This window comes from Liolophura sinensis, chromosome 6 (genome assembly GCF_032854445.1).
Source record: "Liolophura sinensis isolate JHLJ2023 chromosome 6, CUHK_Ljap_v2, whole genome shotgun sequence".
Lineage (NCBI taxonomy): Eukaryota > Metazoa > Mollusca > Polyplacophora > Chitonida > Chitonidae > Liolophura > Liolophura sinensis.
In genome coordinates, this window is record NC_088300.1 from 37,044,812 (window position 1) to 37,065,536 (window position 20,725).

The 20,725-nt window shown below is 40.3% G+C and overlaps 1 protein-coding gene across 1 annotated transcript in view; it reads left to right on the top strand.

Annotated features, from left to right (window-relative positions):
- LOC135468163 (kinesin-like protein KIF26B) overlaps window positions 1-19,748 on the top strand; it is a 67,875-nt gene extending 48,127 nt beyond the window's left edge. The window contains exons 7-14 of the mRNA XM_064746252.1: window positions 2,697-2,894; window positions 10,492-10,647; window positions 11,229-11,324; window positions 12,066-12,210; window positions 13,704-13,866; window positions 14,688-17,877; window positions 18,084-18,304; window positions 18,759-19,748. Coding sequence (XP_064602322.1) covers window positions 2,697-2,894; window positions 10,492-10,647; window positions 11,229-11,324; window positions 12,066-12,210; window positions 13,704-13,866; window positions 14,688-17,877; window positions 18,084-18,304; window positions 18,759-18,944 — 4,355 coding nt within the window. The 3' untranslated portion in view covers window positions 18,945-19,748. The remainder of the gene's footprint in view (window positions 1-2,696; window positions 2,895-10,491; window positions 10,648-11,228; window positions 11,325-12,065; window positions 12,211-13,703; window positions 13,867-14,687; window positions 17,878-18,083; window positions 18,305-18,758) is intronic.
- Window positions 19,749-20,725: the final 977 nt, after the last annotated feature.

Here is a 20,725-nt window from a genome sequence, read left to right on the forward strand (position 1 = left end):
ATGTTTTTTATAAAAGAACTTTGTTACTTCATTAACCTTTCACTTTTTACCAGGGTGATAGTATGGTGAAGTACAGTATGTATATTGGACCACCTCTCACATAGCAGCATGTCTGTAAAAAAATAGTTATGTTTTGCATTCTTGTTAATGACTTCACATTAAGTGAAGCATGAACCGATGGAAGGGATAGGGCTAAAAGGGCTGTAACTACAAGTAGTGTTCCTTCTCATCTGTTCTCTTAACACCGGCCATAATGACTGAGAAGGAGACAGCCTTGTGCCTCTTCCTGTACCAAGGTGTGTGCCAATCTGAGCAACAGGCTTGAGAAACCCTCTCAGTGCCACTTGATGATTAGACCATAAGGAGCGGTCGTAAAATGTGATAAATGGCTTTCAAAGAGAGCAAGCCACAAGACTCCTACATGCAAAATTAGTTTTTCAGTCAGCCACAGCCCATGGGTATGGCCATAGATCATTACAGATGTCATCTTTAAACCTCACTTAGACTGCTCCTTGGGGCATGACGGGAACTGAAGTCTTAAGCACCAGCCATCACCTGTGTTTATGACTGTCTGCTAAAATCTTGTGACCATGCTCTATGCTCTTGGGATTTCCTGTAGGCCTGCAACATTCACATGTATATATACAGTGTGAGGCTCTATGCACAGTGTAGAAATTTGAAATCACCAGACCAATGGAATAAGATAAGTTGATTCTACAGAGACTGTGATGTTCAAAAAATCTTGAATATTCTGTATGTTATTGCATGGCTATTAGATTAAATATCAGCAGAGTATTGTCAAGCTTAACATTCCGTATAGTTTCTCATCCATGCATGGAGCCAGGGACATGTAATAATATTGAAACAAAGAAATCAAATCATCTTGCAATCTACCCTTTCTGGAAGCTAGGAGAAGGATAATGGTCAGCATGTATGCATATCCAAACAGAATCCATTGAACTGGAGTGGATTGTTGGTAAGGCTTGTATATATATATGTATATATCAGGCCTAGCTGTCAGTCATGTCAGTTCATCTGGCTGTCTGACATCTATCCCTCCAGGCTCTTCATCTAAACATCCCTATTACAGCTTAGGTAAACACAGAGAGTGTAATCACAGAAAAAAGTAAGACAAAAAAACAGGAAAGAAAAAAAAACAGCAACCTGCTACATGATGAGCCGGTGTCAGACTCTTTTTTTTCCACCACCCAGAAACATGGCAATATAATGGAAATCCACATTTTGCTGGCAGGAACTACATGTTCTTATATGCCAAACTCAGGAGAAAAACAAGAAGAAAAGGCACACGGATAGGAAAAAGTTCTAATGAAATTACGACTATGTTTTGTTACATTATTTTGGATATGCGTACATCTATCTATAAAACTGAGACACTTTACTACTTTAAACTCTGCAGTTCCAGCATGCAAGAATTTTATGGTCAGTAAATTGTAATAATCATAAAATCAAAGGTCATTTGAAAGTATTATTTTCTTTTCATTTCCCTGAAGCATTCCATTAACTCCTCAGGGGTTTGCCTGTAGTGTGCCAGTAGTCTGGTCGTGGACTGCAAGAAGTGAGTTACAAGAAGATAGACTCTCGTTACCATATCTTCAGACCAGTAGTTAACTATACACCCTCAGCCAGCAAAAGGCTAGAAGTCTGCTCATTTGTAGTGGTATCCTCTAAAAAGCTGCAGTCTTGTGGGCAAATTAGGACTTTGATTAATCTCTTACTTAGTGCACTGTCTGCTCCCAGCTGGTCACTGTTTAACCATTTATCTAAAGCGAAATCCTGCCAGTGACTGAATGTTTGCTCCCATCTCTGTCCCTGGTGAAGCAATGATCAAATGTTTCCCTGCACTTGAGCTTAAGCATTGCCTGCGTAGACCTTGTGCAGGTGTGTTGCTCCAGGATCCCTTACCGTAAACATCCTCCACATTTTTTTGCCCTTTCATTAAGATGCTGGAGGTAAATAAACTGTTGTATTAGTTTACCGATAACATGGCCACTATTACCTACTGTAATTCCTAGCTTACATGGTTTCAGGAAAACATTTACAAACAGTATAAGAAATCCAGCAGTCTGAGAAGCTTAAACCACAAACCACTCCATATGTCTGTTTACATGTTCCCTTGACTTTTTGGACTGATACTACATGTAGGATTTTTCTAGAGGGTACTGGATATTATATACTTTTGCAGTGAGTGTTAGAGTTGGCCTTGAAAATCTTGATTTCACTCACAAATGGCTGAGATAAAAAAATTTTAATGTACATGTAGAAAAGTCACTTTAAATATATTTGGCTTATTTTAAGATATGCGTTGTACAAAGAAACCCACTAATTTTTTTTTTATTATTCCATAGCATCGTATGTGTGGTCATTTGAGCTAATTGAAAACCCAGATCCAAGATGTACACATTGATGTGCAAGAGTTTGATATCAGCAAGTTTCACAAGTTCAAGAAAAGCCATTAAACATGTGACAAGAGTGTTTAAAACTTCATGTCCAGTACAGGAAACAGTAGAGTAATTTATTCTTCCAGTCAGTTTGATGTCAAGCTTTAATGCTTATGTGTCAGGGAAGCAGTCACTTATTTTTCTTGACTTATCTATGAATAGCACTTGTTTATAGTAAGACTGATGCAAATCTGAAGTAGTATAAATAAAGCACTGTCTGTTTATTTCTTACATCAGGCAAGTCCCAGACCATTGTTGGGCGTGACCAGTCCACCTCTACCCTTGGCGTGATCCCATGTGCTATCTCCTGGCTTTTCAAACTCATCAATGAACAGAAGGAGAAGACTGGAGCAAGGTTTTCTGTGCGAGTCTCGGCTGTGGAGGTGACAGGAAAACAGGAGAGTCTACGTGATCTGCTGTCTGATGTCGCACAAGGTGAGTCTGCTCCATATACCTTTTTCACTTGATTTTGATCCACACCAGTTCACTGGAATATTAGACTTTGTCGCTTTTAACGCCAGAAAAGGGGGTGTTTGGCATTTACAATCAAGATGACACCTTGTTTGATATTTGAATACATACCTACATGCCTTATTAATGTGCTAAACTCGCTGTTCGTGCAAGAGTAAGTTTAGGTGAGGCAGGTTTGAAATTTGTTAAGAAGTTGAAGGCAGGCTGGAAGGTTCCCTATGGCAAGCCACTAGCAAGCTACTACCATACTTCTGGCAAGCCTGTAGCCTTGCACCATCTATCATATGGTTTCATCAATCAGATGACTGACTGTGGACACTGAGCACATTCACACTACAGGGTAGCCACTCCCAGAATAGTGGTTCCGTGCTGTGTTTCCTGTAGAACAACACTTGTAGTGTATGCTCAACAGCAGTGCCCAATAAAGTGCATACATGGGCAGAATTTCGATTAATTGTATGCAAAAGTTAATGCCTTTTTGATTTATGTTTTTAGTATATGCGCAAATTTACGTGTTGCTCTTGGGTAGTTTACTGTAGGCATAGCTTACATCCTTTACAGTTAAGGTTAGCTACATGCATGATGCAAGTATGAAACAGTATACCGGCTTTGTGGCATGAAACCACAAGTGTTGCACAGCTTTAATATAAGACATAATGGGCAGGTTCTCAGAAAGTTTGCCGATGAATTGAAAACTCCAGTCCTGGCAGCAAGCACATGGGAGTTCCATATTAATTAAATCTCCGGATGTGCTTTCAAAGAAAACAAGGTGGCCAGAATGGTGCAGATCAAACAGTTGGGAGGCACAGCTCTCACAGTGGATCGCCTCTATCTGCATGGAATTGTCTTCATTGTAACCAACTGTGTCTAATAAGAGACAGTGTTAAGGAATTCTCACAGTCTCCAGTAATTTGGCGGATTGCTCTAGAGTGCTACATCAGAATCAATACTCTCCTTATTGAGTTATTGTTCGTAGTAGCTTTGGGATTTTAAGGAGTAATGTAGCAAATTAGCTCTGACAGTAGAAAACCAAACTTTAGCCCAAGGGTAAATCCCTCACTTATCACGCTGTATCTTTATAGCTTTATCTCCCACTTGAAGCACAAAGCCACAACCTGTATGGAGAAAAAAAATTGGAATCTTGCGCATGTAACTGCGTGTGAATAAGAAGGGTGGGATGGGATCCTTGTAAAGAGATGGGCTGATCAGAGAGTTAGCCAAGCAGCCAGAATTAAAGGAAAGCATCTGTTTATTATGGTCTAGCTCTTACATGCACTCACCATTGGACAGCAGAAAAAAAAGTCCCGAGCAGCCAGTAGGGAATCTTTGATCACATTTGTAACTGTTATTATGCCAGAGGGGTTAACTGTTGGTTGGCCCTTGTGACCAGTGTGGACATTCATCAGTCTCTACTCAAAGATATCCACTCAATATCGTGTGCTTAACCAATAGTGATGCTGTAGCACTCTCTTGTCCAGTTGTAGTCAGAGCTTGCCAACTATTTCCTTACCCATCTGAACCCATCATCCTGTAGCTGACTGGGGTAGTTGAACGTCTCCTACATTTTGGGTTGTAGCACCATGTAATATGGTAACATAGATCTGGAAATTGCCGACCATATGTTTGCACAGAAATCTGTTTTTAAACATGGCTGTACATATACATGTATACGTGGTTTATGGTACAAAAATTAGTGCTGAGTGATCTTTTGAGACTATGTCCTCTTTTTGTTGCTACTATGGTTACGTAATACCACACCAGATAGAGTATTTCCTGAATTTTCAAAAATAAAATATCATCTGACATGTTTGTTTAGCATCTTGTTTCATGTACTTGTTGAAAGTTTCCATTTGCTTGCTGAAAAAGAGGCTGAGAAAGGTCACAAGGTCTCCTGCATAGTGATGGTGGGAAACCAGAATTTTTGCAGCAATCCTGTGAAAATCGTATTCACAGAACATTTCGGTAATATTTCTTTGGAAGGAAAGCCGGCTAGAAACTTGCAAAAACTTAAGCACTAAGTGATACAGTTTTAGTCAGCTCTGGTATTTTCTGCTTCCTTTTTTCATTTTCCTTTTTTTTTTTTTTTGAAGTTTTGAGAAAACTAATAGACATGTTGCTAAAAGGTTTATCTTCATCATATGTGTGAGGTGTGTAAATGTTGATAAATTACGCTCTGGGAATCATTAGTAGGCCTATTTCTGTTTTAGAAATTTTGCAACTGAACTGTGTCTACTGCGTAGCATTTTTGGTTTCAATCTACTTTTTAAAGGTTTCCCGTACAAATCCTATTTTAAGCAAGTGTGCAATCGAATTGAAAATTGAAACCTCTTGCCTCGTACCGAATAGTTTTTTTTTTTAAATTGTGTGATCCGATTGGGTACTGGCTAGCTTTATGCATGTACCTGTTAGAGATTTTTCTAGAAATTACACAATTTTGTATTCCTATTGTGAATTTTATAGACGTTTTTAAATTTAAACATTAAGTGTTCAAATCAGTGCAGCTTTTAGTTTATAAATGATGAAAGAAATCCTTAGGAGTAGCCTTCTGAAAAATATAAATATCCACATTAGTGTGCGAGTTCAAGAAATTACATAATGATATTTATCTAAATGTGTATAAAGTAGACATCTTGCATGTTTACAGTAGTGAAGGTATTGTGTCTGCTGATGGTAATATAAGTACTGAATGTTGATAATGATCAAGGTATCCAGGGTGTGAGGAGACTGGAATCTCTGGCCAATTAAACCATCAAAGACCCACTGCTGTTTGTTTGTGGAGTTTTTTCCTTCTGCAGCAGTGACTGTTTACCCCTGGTGTTTCCACACACTGGTGGATTAGCCAGCAGTACCACAGCTTTACATCGCTCAGCTGGTTAGTGCAGAGGCTGATCAGAATGCCGTGGCTGGAAAAAGGCAACCTTACAAGTGGCTGAAAGATGAGTTGACAGCTCAGCTGTGAAAAGCACTTGAAGAGAGTAACACCTTACTGTGTGTTGTAACCCAGGGGAAGAAAACTAGCTGTCACCACTCAATAAAAACTCTCCCAGAAGTGCGATAGTCTTTCCCTCTCTGACAGCCTGTTGAAATTCCAGTCAGCCCCTGTCAGATGTTTCGTTATTTTTTTGTAACTCTTTGCTGAATTAAACTGTTCTTACTCACCAATCTGTTTCTCTAAACACTAGAATCAGTCTCTAGTATACAGAGGCCTATATGAATAGGGCGAAGATGAAATAGTTGTTATAATATCCAGCTGAATTCCCACATAATGTGCTGCAAAAATGAGTTACGCAATTAGAAGAAGATATAGTGATATCATCAGACACATGTAACTCTGTTATACAGCCACTAAAACTGGAGATACAACAACAATTTGTGGCTTTGGTAAATTTGATTGGTGGGAAAGTGTCGCACAAATAGCTTTCTCTGGTTAATGAGTAGATATGGTTAAGTTGTTAAATATGGAAGCTAGCCAGACTGCTGCCACTCACACGTTTATTAGTGGCGGTGATTAATAGCAAGGGATGAACATACTGTCATGTAAATAGACAGTAACAAGGGGAATATGGATGTAAAATATGGTCAGCCTAGGCTTAATTACAATCTTTCATTGTCCTTGTTTTTCTTTCTTGATCATTTTCTCTTTCACCTAAAGTTTTGGTAATAGAAAATGCACATCAAAGTTTTAGAACAATACTTTTGATGCCAACACTTTAAGTTTTTCTGATGGAAAGTATATCAAACTCTGCTAAAAAGGTGAATTTAATCATTCTGAAAAAAATGCTAAACTTTAAATGAAATACAATATTGTAATGTCTAGGCTATAAAAACCATCATGGGTGAATATACTGTACACGAAACTACGTCTGCACATGTTGGGCAAACGATGAGGACTACTGGATCCAGAAATTCCTGCACTCTCATAGACTGAGCATGCCTCTGGTGTATGAGTGGAGTCCCTTTGAGCCTACATTAATTCACCCCCACACCCTTTCAAATACCCAACACCAAGCGGTGCACTCCTGCGGGGTTTGCCCTTGATTACAGCAGTGTTTGGGGTGCATAACTGATCAGTGTTTTTATTGCTGGGCCGGGATTTGCCAGAATGTGACATTTAACGTTATCAACAAATGATAAGGAAAGAGATGGACCAGGAACAGGCTTGTTCATACCTCCTGTTTGATATATTGTTCCAAAGGGAAAGATGTGTGCCTGGTAGCAAGCAGCGGCTATTAGTTTAATGTTACTGCCATTTTCACTTTCAGCCTTACAAATGTTAGACCCTATGGAGGAGGATTCCTTACAGTACCATGTCTGCACTGGCTGTTCCATTGCACACTCAACCCCTCTGCCAATTTACCTTCTGGGTGTGAAATAACCTTCAAAGTTGATTCCTGTTTCTGTTTGTGTCGACTCTCGTGTATATAAACATAATCTCCCCTGGCAATGGTTTTAAACAACATGATGTGAAAATCCTGTGAATTTGGATTTGCGATTGCCTCAACAACCCTCCCTCTGATTGCTCCAGTAAGCGCAGTTATCAGCATAGATATGTACTTATATCAGTCCCAGTGCTGTTTCTAATCGTGAAAAAAAAAACCTGTCATGTTTGGAAAGGGCATTGGGCAACCCGTAATGGCCAATTTATAAGTGGGGAATAGGTTTCCCCCATATATCAGGACATCCAAGTCTCTAGGGTATTCCATGCAACAGATAATTTGATTGAATTCGCAGGCAGTTACCAAACCTTCCCGAATTTCTTCTAACCTTTTTCCAGCATACAAATAGCATTGGCAGGATCGTTTAGTGCTGGAAACCAAGACTTGATATTATTAACGACTAGATCAGTTCCATTGACCCCGAAGTGATGATAATTGATACAATGTAGAGAGAGTGTGATAATCAGGAAACATGGCCCCAATCTGCCCGCCCGATGACTTTATCTTGACATGTAAGATCCTCACCCGGGCCTGATAGATGTGTCTCCGGTCACTATGGTTGGTCAGTCTCTAGACTAAGGGTAACCCCTACATGCCATCGATTGTCAACAACCCAGACTGTAACAAGTCGTGCGGAAAACTCAATTTTCTAATCCAGGGATGTTAAATGTCCAATTGTTCCCACTGAAAGGAGATGCAAATCTGTGGGCATTATTCATGCAGCAGAACAGTTGGAAGCGTGGAAGATGTCTCCTTCACTAATGCTGGAGAATATATCTGTCAGCTTTCTTTGATGTATCTAAGCACATGGTACTAAAATTATTGCTTTCCCAATACAGCATGTCATACGTACACAATATTTCAGGCACTGTTCTGTGTTGAGAGATCAGATTTGCATGCACGTGTATTAAATTTTTTTTTTTTTTTTTTTATTATTATTATTTTCAACTTGGTAAAGTAATCCATTCATATGATATGTTTATATGTTTCTTTTTGTAAACATGGATTTTGTTGACCATCTGCAGTTTTCCAAGTTTTTGTAATTATATATCATACATGTACATGGATCATGTGTTAACAAGGATATGCTTGCTACACTTAACCCAGTAGTGAAGGCACAGTCTGCTCTACACAGGATGGAGACCACGTTGTCTGCTTTTTGGTGTATAGAGAACATATGAACATCGGGGTATGAGGTTGTGATTTTCTGTAGTATCCTTGGAGGGTAATAAAACTGTAGTTGTACCACAGGGTACGAGTTCACTGGTTGTGTGGCAGATATCAAAGCACCTATGACATGTATTGTTTATACGACATGAAAGACTTGCACTAGTGTTGGACTAAATTACACAGCTGTTTTACGACTGCATTTGAGTGATTCGTGATGACATATGGTAGAGTAGATTGTGACCAGCTTTATGATACTCTGGGTATTAATTAGGAAATTTTATGGGTTTGTTTTCAGAGCTGAGGTTATATGCCATCAACAGTGCATGATAGTTGTGTTAGGTGAAATTCTCTGTAGAAGTTTCTACACTGCCACTGTTATGAAACCGATAGTCTAATGAGGCTCAATCACTATGAACAATAAAAAAAAAACGGCCAGAAAAAGTATTGGAAAAGAATAATTGCTTGAAAAGTAATGTTACAACTTCTGAACATTCAAGTTGCAAGTCAGTTTCAAGTTCACAGAGTCAAATTCGTTTTTTGACACAGCGTGTGTGTTCATGATAATTTGTAGCAATTTAATTTACTTTCCTTTCTGGTGAAAACGAGTTTTGCGAAATGAACATTATATATATTCTGCAGTTTCTTATTACTTACAATTTGTTCCTATGCCATGTGTTTTACAAGTCTTAATGTGATATCATTAATGTCATGATTATAAATATTGATATTAACGTTCCACAAGTCCGTGAATTGTTGAAAAACCCTCGGTTAGTATGGATGTATTCCGAAAGTTTTCCTAACCAGGTCTGGTCAACCAATCAGAAAACTGAATATGGAGGCAATGAGCGTGGATCGTGAAATGAACAGCTGTTAAACAGAACATTAAACACCAGTTTAGTGGAAGGGCTGATGTCATTGTTTTACAAGGCTCTAATCTGTGTGCATGGTTGGATAATGTGTATTTTCTTGTGCTGGGATTGGTGAGGGAGGTAGTGATGAAGATGTTTCCCATCCATCTAGAGCTGGCCTGATGGGAAAGGCCATGTTGGGCTTTGTTTGTTCTGTAACATTGACCCCTTCCCTTGTCTTTGCCGGCTTGATTGCTCACTTAATGACTGTAGCAGAAAGCAGACATAATTGTTTACTAATGGAAACCAGAGTAACATTGTTGGCCGGGTTTTCCGCTTGAACCACGTACTGACATCACTTGATATACAGAATAACAATTTTGGTTATTGTATAGTTTTGTAATTCAAATATATCTCATACTGATAAACATATGTACATGTAAATGAAACTTAGCTGTGATAAAAGCGTGAAATTCAGTGTGTAGTGACTATCTAGACATGTTCGAAAACGTGATAGCTCTTTGAAATGCCTGGTTTCCTCCCACCATAAAGCTGGCTGCCGTCATGTAAGTGAAATATTCTTGCGTAAAACACCAATTAAATAAGTTAATCTTTGAAATATTTGCATGTTTTAGCTTCTGTAAATTATGTGTTAATCAGACAGCCAAAATGCTGTATTGAAATCTTGTGACTTTAGAGCCTCATTCAGTATTGGAACCTTCAAGCTGTCATTTTGGAACATGTTGTTCACCAGGAGTGCAGTGAACAATATTGTTCACACATGATCGTCACCACCATGACATTATGTATCCATGATGTTCACATTGCTGAAGAAAAAAGCTGTTGTAGTTGTTCTTAAATGTATGACTTAATAAATATGTGAGTAAAATCAACAATAACAACTGAAGTTTTAGGGCATTTTAGTATGTTGTGATTCTGTCTCTCTATGTCGGGCATATGAACTACAGCCTCTAGTATGATAAATGTTTTCCGGTAATATCCTTGATGGAGTAATCACTAAAAGTTCTAGAACCTGTAGATGAAGGTCATGGAAGCCTTAGGCATTACTACAAGTGTGGTTAACCTTTGACTTTATCCTTCCCACAGGTCAGGAGACAGGTGTGTCCACAGCCCCTGGGGTGTACCTGCGAGAGGACCCAATCTGTGGCACCCAGCTGGAAAACCAGAGTGAGCTGCGGGCCCCCACCGCCGATAAAGCCGCGTTTTATCTGGATGCTGCGTTAGCGGCGCGCTCTATACCAGGTATGGGACTGCATACCTGTGTATGTATTTTGTGTATGACTTAGATATGTTTAGACATATGCTTTGATGTAATACCTGTAATATGGGACAATACATGTAGTGCGAACAAATACCCACTATATTAAAAGTTATTCTTATTCTTAAATGTCATTCTGGTCAACCCATTTTAACATTACCTTAGATGCAATTGCTGGAACCATTAAGGCAGCATCTCACCGAGATATGGCTGAAGTATTGCCATATAAACATTTCAATATGAAATACATAGGCCATATAGGCCGTACATGGGAAGGTCTGCCAGCAACCTGCGGATGGTCGTGGGTATCCGCCGGGCTCTGCCGGGTTTTCTCCCAGCATAATACTGGCCGCCGTCTTAAAAATAAAATATTTTTGAGTACAGTGTAAAACACCAGCTAAATAAATAAATCAAATAAGCCATATTAATCTAATTCATTCATTAAGGCAGCACCCAGTTTGTGTAAATTCAGTCATATTTTTTATAAACCAGATACATCTTTCAACCCTTTGTCTTTACAATTTCTGTAGTGTTAATATATATCAGTTTTTGACATTTGTTTCAGATTCTGAGGAGGAAGCCAAGTCTGCTCACTTGTTGTTCACCCTCCATGTGTATCAGTACAGAATAGAAAAGTCCAGCAAGGCAGGACTCCCTGCAGGTACACTTATTTTTGTATTTAGTTAATAGATGATTTGTTCCTTTATCTTTACAAACTTCTATAATGGCCATCAATGGGGAAGTCCTAGGAAATTCACATAATACAGATAGTCTGAGGTAAAAACTCTAGCACCCAAAAGCTGGATTTGAACTCACAACACAGCCATACAAATACAAGCAGTTTGAAGTTTTTCACTGTTAACATTTGATCAGTGATGGTCCCCAGCTGTACATTACAGAAATTGTGCACTGATACAGGGACATGTGTTTGTACATGTACATCATATTCGTTGGATTAAGGTCAGGGTTTTGGAAGGTTTTGTAATTTTTTTAATTGTGAATCAGAAATCAACTTTGTGAATTTATTGTACAGCTACATCCCCCAATGCCTGATCAAAGATATTCCGATATTGCAGTATGGTTTCATCAAGGTATCTAATTGCTATCAGGCAACATTTTAATCTTGGCGTCAAAACAGACATTCGTATACCAATGGACATCCCAGGTCAATAGATGCAAGTCCATTTCCCAACACAACATTCAGTACAAACCACCAAAGAACTAAGAAAGTAGCTAAAGTACGAAATCAAGACAGACGAATACACAGAGAAGCAATCAACAGAAGGCTCAGTCCTGAAGGTACACCTTCTGGTTGTTGTATTAGAGCCCAAATACTCAAAAGTTTAAGATGATGTAGTTTCCTGTGAATTTCACTAAATTCGCTCTTTGGTTCTGCTTTCAGTGGCTGGTGGGAGAAGTCGACTTCACCTGATTGACCTAGGTAGTTGTTCCAAGTCAAAAGAACCAGGTGGTGTGGCGCTAAGCCTGTCAGCATTAGGCAATGTCATCCTGGCTCTCCTCAATGGACAGAGGCATGTTCCACACAGGTACTGTCCCTCATTCTGACCATGTCTACGTCAAAATCAGCAGCTAGCTGTGTCAGTCCAGAGGTTCAGGTCAAGCCTTCACGTTTCCTCAAGACATTACTTATACTTTGTATTGTCACCTATTTTACTGACGACTATACTTGTCGTGTTGAAATCACATTTGCGGTGAAGAAATGACTGTTTTGATTTTGCACTTCAGATGAAAATTTATGTTTGAGTTTGAAAGATAGTAATACTTGCTAGGTTTGTAAGCTGTAAGATGTAATATAGAAATACATGTACATGTTCGGTAGAAATACATTTATTACTGCTGGAGGCATTGTGAATATATTTCTTGATCATAGAAAATGTCTACGATGAATCTTCTCAAATACTACATGTGTTTCTAAATGGTGCTAAATTATTCTTTAGCTGGTAGTGCTAGATTAACAGCATGTATTGGGTGTCGTAGAGCTACAACTTTCAAGATGATGGCATGTCCGACAACTAGCAACCATTGTGTTTGTAAAATGAATTTTAGTTCGGAAGATATCCAGGTTTAGTCATTTCCCTGCAAATATCTGCTGCTGCAACTAAGTTTCAAGAACTGGATCTTGCTGGTCTCATGGCTAACCAGATCTTGTTATTAATTTCCTGTGTAATCAGTCAGCGTAGGAGTGATTCTGATTTCTGCGTTTTTGAACGCAGCAAGTTCACAGTGATCGCACCACTGAGGGCCTTATTAAGATAACCGTATGCTATTAGGCAGCCGTAGTGTTAAATGCAAGTGAGCTTTGCACTTAAAGTAGGAATGCTCCAAAATGGTACATAGAGTTAATGCCCTATTGATTTATTGACTCTGGTGAAATGATATCAAAACATCCCCTTTTCTTGTTGTCATGGTGGAATGTGCAGTGAGTGTTAAGTGATAGCACCTTGACTTCCTGTGCACCCAGTATAGTGTTCCCATTCGTGTTCCATTGATTTGTGCTTGATGAACATAAAACTTGTTATTGAGGAAAATTAACTTTTTACAGCAATATTTTGCTTAATTCCTGCACATTTAATAGTTGTGGTGGAGCCTGAAGAAAGCTGCTTCAATCTGCATAAATTGTGTGCTATTGTTAAAGGGGGAAGCGGACTAGCTGTTCTCCAGTATGTAGTTCTGACCTCTATTACGGTCATAAATCTCTCTCATTTACACACAACAATCATTGTATTACCTGGAATTTTTATCTGAGATATGGTGATATTATAGAATCACAAAAAAATTGTACAGCTATCTAATTTCTCACAACGAGAACATGAGTTATTTGACTTTTAGTGGTTGGAAAATAAATCTGTGCATCTGGAGCCCGCTGGGAAATCTACATGGTTCTCATTTCAAAGTATGATTATATTTTACTCACTTAAAATAACTTTAGAAACTTTAGAAATTTAGATGTGTATTTATGAGTTAACATTGTTTCAAAAGAGTTGTGTGGAAATAAAAGGGATTTGTTTTGTATTTACAGGGACAGTAAGATCGCCCAGTTGTTACGAGATTCTCTTGGAAACTTGTCTTGTCGCACCTGTATGATTGCTCACGTCACCCCGTCTCTGTCACATCACAATGAGAGCTTACAAGTGATTCAGTTAGCAGCTCGCATCCACAGAATGAGGCGACGCAAGAACAAGGTCGGTGTCTAATGGAGTCATTTCAAAATTCTGGTCACATTTGAAGTTTGGGAAAAGTACCCTTAAGTGCTCAATCTGACAGTATTTAATGGCTTACAATTTGCAAGAATTTTTACCAAACCGTAAAGGATTATTATGTGTTTGGCAAAATCCAAGAAAGAAAATCTGATGAAATACAGTTCATATGGGTTCAATTAAAATGCCACCGTCTCTTTCTGAGTCGTGTATTAAGTCACTTTCTAACATTTTGCATAACACTTTTATGTTCACAGTTAAACCATGAATGATTTTTGTCACAAGAAAATAAAGCAGTCACATAAAGTTGAGAAAAAGTTGTCTGCGAATGCCTTATGTAATTCTCAACTTTCTTTATTGACTGGATATTAACTCCAGTCTTAAAGCCAAGAATTGTTGGTCACCCTTGTTAACAGCAGTTCACTTGGCTAACCTTCTAGTGTTTGTAGCAGATCCTTGGCTCCTCTACACCAGAGATATCTTGGGGCTATGTTGACTTACAGTATTGACTTTTCTGCCAACAGTGGGAGCTAAGGTCTGCTAAGGGTTTGAATGTTTGTTTGGTTTTCTATTGCAAGCCATAAAACCATGACTCACCTTTGCCAGTTAGATGAGCAGGTTGATATTGACTGTCAGTAAAAACATTTACCTAACAGAACTTAACACGCCAGTCTCCATCTTTGTTGTAAGAAACATATTTATAAAACTAACCAAGATAACGTTGCCATCATGGTTATTTCAAGCACCCCTAAGACCTTTTAAATCTCTTGTACATTTTTCACCAGCAGAATTTTGTTTTGTTGCAGTTCTCAAGCACAAGTTCAGAAGAAAGTTCGTGTGAAGAGAATGGGCGTTTGAGGCGATATGGGGTGCGAGGTTTTCGCAAGATGGGCACATTGCGGGAGGATGTGGCCATGTCACACTCTGATCCTGATTACACATCTAGCAGTGAGCAGTCCTGTGACACTGTTATTTACATGGGATCAAATGGACAGTCACTGAGTGACCGAGAACTTACAGACGGAGAAGGACCTCCCAGACATGTCCCTAGAACTAACCCCCGTTTACCTTCCAAATCCCCACGCAGGACTAGCGGGTCAAAGTCCTCAGGGGATGAGGGCTCAAATTCCGACAGTCGGTCTTCCTACTCTTCATTTTCTCAGGGAGAGAGGGGACGTTTCACAAGGGATGATTCTCTAATCAAAATTGGTGCTGTACCTCGGCTTCCCCACCGATCTAATGCAACAAAAACATCAACAGGTGCTCACACATTATCCATTCCCTCACCACCCATGTCACCACACGTCTCCAGCGAAACGCAGCAGAGGAAGGTTGGCATCAGAACCACTGTGACAAAACCAAAGTGTCCATCAGACAGTGAGGATTCGTCCTCCTTGCAGTCATTTGGCATGAAGCCGGACATGGCTCCAAACATGCCAAGGACAAATGGCAATCTGTGGTACAGGGAGAAAGGAGAAAATGGTCCTCTGGAAGGGGAGAAGTGGATTGATGGCCCTGGAGTGGAGATTTACACCGAGACCTCTAGCTCAGAGAGGTGGGTGGATGGTCCTGGGGCCTACAGGTCAGCAAAGAGCAGCAAGTCTGGTCGATCAGAACACAGGAAACATAATAAAAATCCAACAGTTTCTGCTGATGAAAGATGGGTTGATGGACCCACAGAAATGGTTGTAAGACAGGGTGTGGTGAAGCCACCATCATCAACTGGGCCATCTGAACCTGCCCCCAAGAAACACGAAAATAAATTTGGGCCTTCTCAGTCACGGAGGGCTGCTAGTGAGAAATTAGCGAAGTGCAGTGTAACAACAAGGCCTTCTGCTTCGCTTAAACATGTTGTAGGCGACCAAGAAAGGCCGACAAGTATGGCAAGTGTTGATAGCAATGTTTCTTTGAAAGTGCAAACAGGAGATACCAGGCCTGTCAGTTCACAAGATGTGACCGGGAGTTTGAAGGAAGTTTCTTCTGTCAAAGTTGGTGGTGAGGAATCGGGGCCAGGTGTGAAGCCATTTGTGCGAGACTGGGTGGAGAGACACGCCATAACACCAGACTGTGTTACACCAAAATCAGACACGATGCACAGCAAAATGAAAAGGGACCATTCTCTGGAACCTTCAACTTTAGCAAAACATGGAACAATTGAAAGGTCCCACAAGGGCAAGTTGTCTGGACATTCCCCTCAGCAGTCACCTGGTGGTTCTCCGATCAGCTCGAGAAAGTCACGGACTAGTCGACCTCATCTGCAAAAGGCCGATCTGTCCACATTGTCCAGTCAGTCGACCAGAGTAGCTGATTGGGTAAAGTCAGTGTCAGGGACAAATGGTGTGTCAAGTCAGTCACAACCGAAAGACTCATCAGCTGATTTTAGAAGTCAACAATGTACAACAAAGTCCTCCAGTGCAGGACTGGAGAATGATCTGTGTAAAGTAGCTGGGGATATGGATGGTGTCAGGGTCCGCATTGATGGAAAAGACATAGCCTGTGATTTATCGACGCAAAGCTCAAGTGATATTCTTGAGACAGACAGCCCAACATCTCACCTGTTAAACAGAGAGTCAATGTATGAAGTGCAATTTGATGAACAAATAGAAGTATTGAAGCATGATGATGAAACCTTTAGCAGTGTGTCTGGGACGAAAGAACCAGAAATCACTGATAGGCATTGTGAATTGGCAGCAGCAATGTGTGCATTTGGGGACCGTAGTTTACAGGACCAGTTGCCATCTCTAGCTACTTGTCTGGAAATGTCAAAAGATGCAGATCTGGACAACTTAGATACAGAGGGTGATATTAATCTGTGTCCACCATCTGTGTCTGTTAGCAACAAAGCAAGACTCAGATGTCCGGATGGAGCTTCTAATCCTAATTTATCTTTAAGTTCATGCGGGGAACATGAAGGATCACCAAACAAGGATGTCATAGCAGTGGAACTGGTCAAAACGAACACTCTTTCCCCAAATAGATCAATATATGCAAATGTAGATATGGACTGTTCTCCTGCTGGTTTGCAAGCAGAGCAAGCTTTACTTCTCAATGAGTCTCGGTCTGCTGATGGACAAGCCGATTGTAGTGTTATAATAGAAACAAATGAAGCTTCTGACAAGGAGATCCAACAACCTTTTCTAGGTGATGAAGACAATCTGGCGTCCAATAATGACGCATGTAAACCACCTATCCCACAGAAGCCATCCTGCAAAAGTAAACCCAGCGCACTGCCCAAATTTTTTTCTGGATCTTCGAAGGGTCAGGGCAGGTCTGCCTCGTCATCCCCAGCAAGAGGGACACGTGATGAAAAAGCTCCTCTCCTGTCCAAATCCAATGCAGTTACCCAAAACAACAAGTCAGTTGGACACAATGGCAGATCGAGAGACAAAGATAAATCTAACAAGTCCTCTTCACAACGATCTGGCTCTCAGCCTGCCGTCAGTAGCCCCACAGGCTCCAACTCAAACAGATCGTCCAGGTCAAATAAATCTCAATCTCCAAACCGTAGCAAACTTCCAATATTTTCTAGAAAGGACAGCAAAGAGTCCAAGACCAGCGGCAAATCTTCGCACAAGTCTTTTGGGTTTTCCAGAAAGGACAAAGACAAGAGTGGCTCCAGTAAGGCTGGAAATGTTCGTCTTGGTGAACTGACTAGCCATAAAGCCAAAGGTACAGATTCAGACAGTGGAAACGATAGCGGAATAGTGGCAAATGAAAGGAAGAAGCTCCTCTCACCCTATGCAACTGTTACTCAACCAAGGACGCCAAGTCACTCCAGCAGTGGTCATGGGAGTGATAACAGCAGTGTCATCAGTTCGGACATACTCTCCAAGACACACCTGGAAAAACTGCAATGTGGAGCCAGCAGTGGCTATGAGAGTATGCTGAGAGACAGCGAAGCGACAGGTACTTCCTCTTCCACTCACGAAGATACAGCTAGTGAGAGTTCTGGGGATAGGACAAAGGGCTTCAAGGGAAATAAGAAACGACCGTCCAGTAAGTGTGAAATGGTGCAGTTATATTTTCTTGAAAGTATATACATATCCTGTATCCCTGTTATTCTGACGACAGAGATAACTTCTTAGTGTACCCTTAACAGTATAAATGGGTGGAGGGGGGAATTCATCCTTGATTTTGTACAGATTTCTTTGCAGGCTCAGAATAATGATCTTTCTGTAATTGGAGACTTTTTCTTCAAACAGGTACCCGTAGAAGCAGGTCAGCTCCAGCTCGATCACCGGAGAGCCCGTCCCCGAACAAGAGAGATAGCCCTGATGGCAATGCTAAAACTTCTAGTCCTTCCTCCAAGGCTTGGGTAGATACACGTCACATCAAGAAGTACAAGGAAGAGCCGTTCCAGATCCAGGCCTACGGCATGACGGACATCGAGAGGATGCAAAAATGGCGGTCAGAAGAAGGAGAGGTAAGCTGACCTTTTGGAATGTTTTCAGATGACAGAGCGTTAACAGGCAAGACGGGGCGCAGCATCGGTAAAATTATTTTGCCATACTCTGGCTTCAAATGACCATCGGCAAGTTTGCATTTGTACATATGTATATATGCTATCATGGTGCTCTAAAGCTTAGCATTGCTCGTATTTTGTGGTTGACGTACATGTGCGTGCTTCTTTATTTATTAATAAATGTGCTAAGGAGTTAACGACGCCCCACACGATATTACAAATGGAAAATGTAACCCATAGATGACGATCGGGAATCATTCTGTGTCATGGAAGGAGTGCATAACCATTGTGTCTTCTTGAAGTTTTGGATTTTGTTGCTATTTTTGTCTGTTTCTGTGTTTCTTGGCACGTAATTGTTCATCAAGGGAACTGTACAGTTTTGTACATGATTTAACTTGATTCTTTTTCTCCCCAGCCTCTGACTTCCATTGAGGAGAGAACAGAGAGGATTCGGGAGTTACTGGGTACGCAAAACGAGTTGAAACAGGAGTTGTCGACCGCCAAGGACACTCTTTTAGTTGATAGAAGCACGTGGAGTTTTGACTGTAAGTTGTTGCTGTGTTTCTCGTGTAAATCACGAAAAAACGAGACGAAGTCTTGAGGCCGATGGATATACGGCACACGGCTCACGGCACCAGTTTTCTCCTTGCCCCAGTACCTACCCGCATGCCCTGTGTCAGCTCACCACCCGAGATCCTTGGATGTGCTTCCGTTAATGACGTGCTTCTCTTCCGTTCCGTTTATGACGTTGGTTTCTCTTCCATTCATGACGTGGTTCTCTTCCGTGCTACCTGCTGGTGCGCTCGCCCAACTCGCCTCCTGTACATATACATGTTGTGACTGAGGACGCACGCCGTTGTTGTACCACCGATCCATGTGATTTATCATTTGCCACTGTGAGCGTGTATGGTTTTCGCTGTATAGTTGATGTCGCCTTGTCAACATCCTTCAGTTTTGATTCTCTGAGTTATTTTGCCATCCTAATGTGCTCCTCCTCAGTGTTACACCGGACTAGTAGAGCGTGGACTCGTGGGCCCAGTGCTGCCTGGGTAATCTCGGACTGTTTACACTGTGGAAGTGGTTTGGATGTTGTGGTGGAAATAATGGTGATTTCTTTATGTAGTCCTTTCATTTTGCTTGACCATGTTGACGACGCTTTTCCATGTGGAGGTGACCTAGACTAGGACTTCGAGCAGAAACCATTGATAGTATTCCCTACCAAGAAAAAACATTTCCATCAGTCGCCCAACATGGATGTCGACATAGCGTTTGCTGCTGACAAATATAATGAAAACAATATATTTTTCGTATTATTTTACCTCGATTTGATAATTCATGCCAGTTTTTGTACACACGATATTGTCATTGTAATGTTCACTCAGTTGCTAGGTTAACACTGATCACCAAGAGCAATATCTCCATGTCTCTTTTCACAGTGTATGTCGCCGAACAGGTAGCTGTGGATGACCCGAATTACTTAGAAGCGTTAGAGAAGGAAACGGTAATTCTTGCTAAACGAGTGCAAGCTTGTAAATCTCATATCATGATGGTAACTTGTTTTGATAGTCGAGCATGAGCTTCTTTTATGAGTCTGGAATTCTTGAGTAGGGCGTTAAACAGCATTAAACAAGTCAAGTAAATCAAGATATGAAACTGGTGTTTCGTTTGATATGAGCCACTTTTATCTTTGAAAAAACAGTATGCTGCGATTTTGCTATTATAATTTTTTTTTTATTTTGTGAATGTATAAGGTAAGTGTTTTTGGAGATTAATTTTACAGAAGGCTTTAGATGTACTTTGCTGTGGAGTGTGTACTGTGTAATCTGTGGTAGCTTATTTATATACTAAATATATATATATATATATACATGTTTTAGATATACACGTGTAAATATACAAATAAGTCAGACATATTCATTTGTAAATATTTTTATACACATACTTCACTGAAAGGTGATATTTAGACGTGATGAGCAGGTCCCTGGGAACGTATTAGATTACAACTGTGTAGAGTTTTGATTTTGTTTGAGACAAAATGTTTGACTGGGGTTTTGATGACCAGTATGACCACTTGCATCTATCCATACATCTGACACAGTGCTTTTGTGGGAAGAAATATTACAGTGTATGCTGCAGATAATTAGGACATACCACGTTTTGCTGAAGATTGCGTATTTGTGGTAAGTGCAGTTGTTACACAGCGTTGATGTCATTACCATTGTCCTGGTATTCGAGGATTTATACTGAGCAATCTTACCTAGTGCCCGGATGTTGATCGCTATGCTGAAATCAATGCGATGGAAGGTCCGCCTTTCATACGCCTTCAAAATAGTTGTGTAGGTTTTACACATCTTACGGTTTGTAACTAATAGTATGAACATT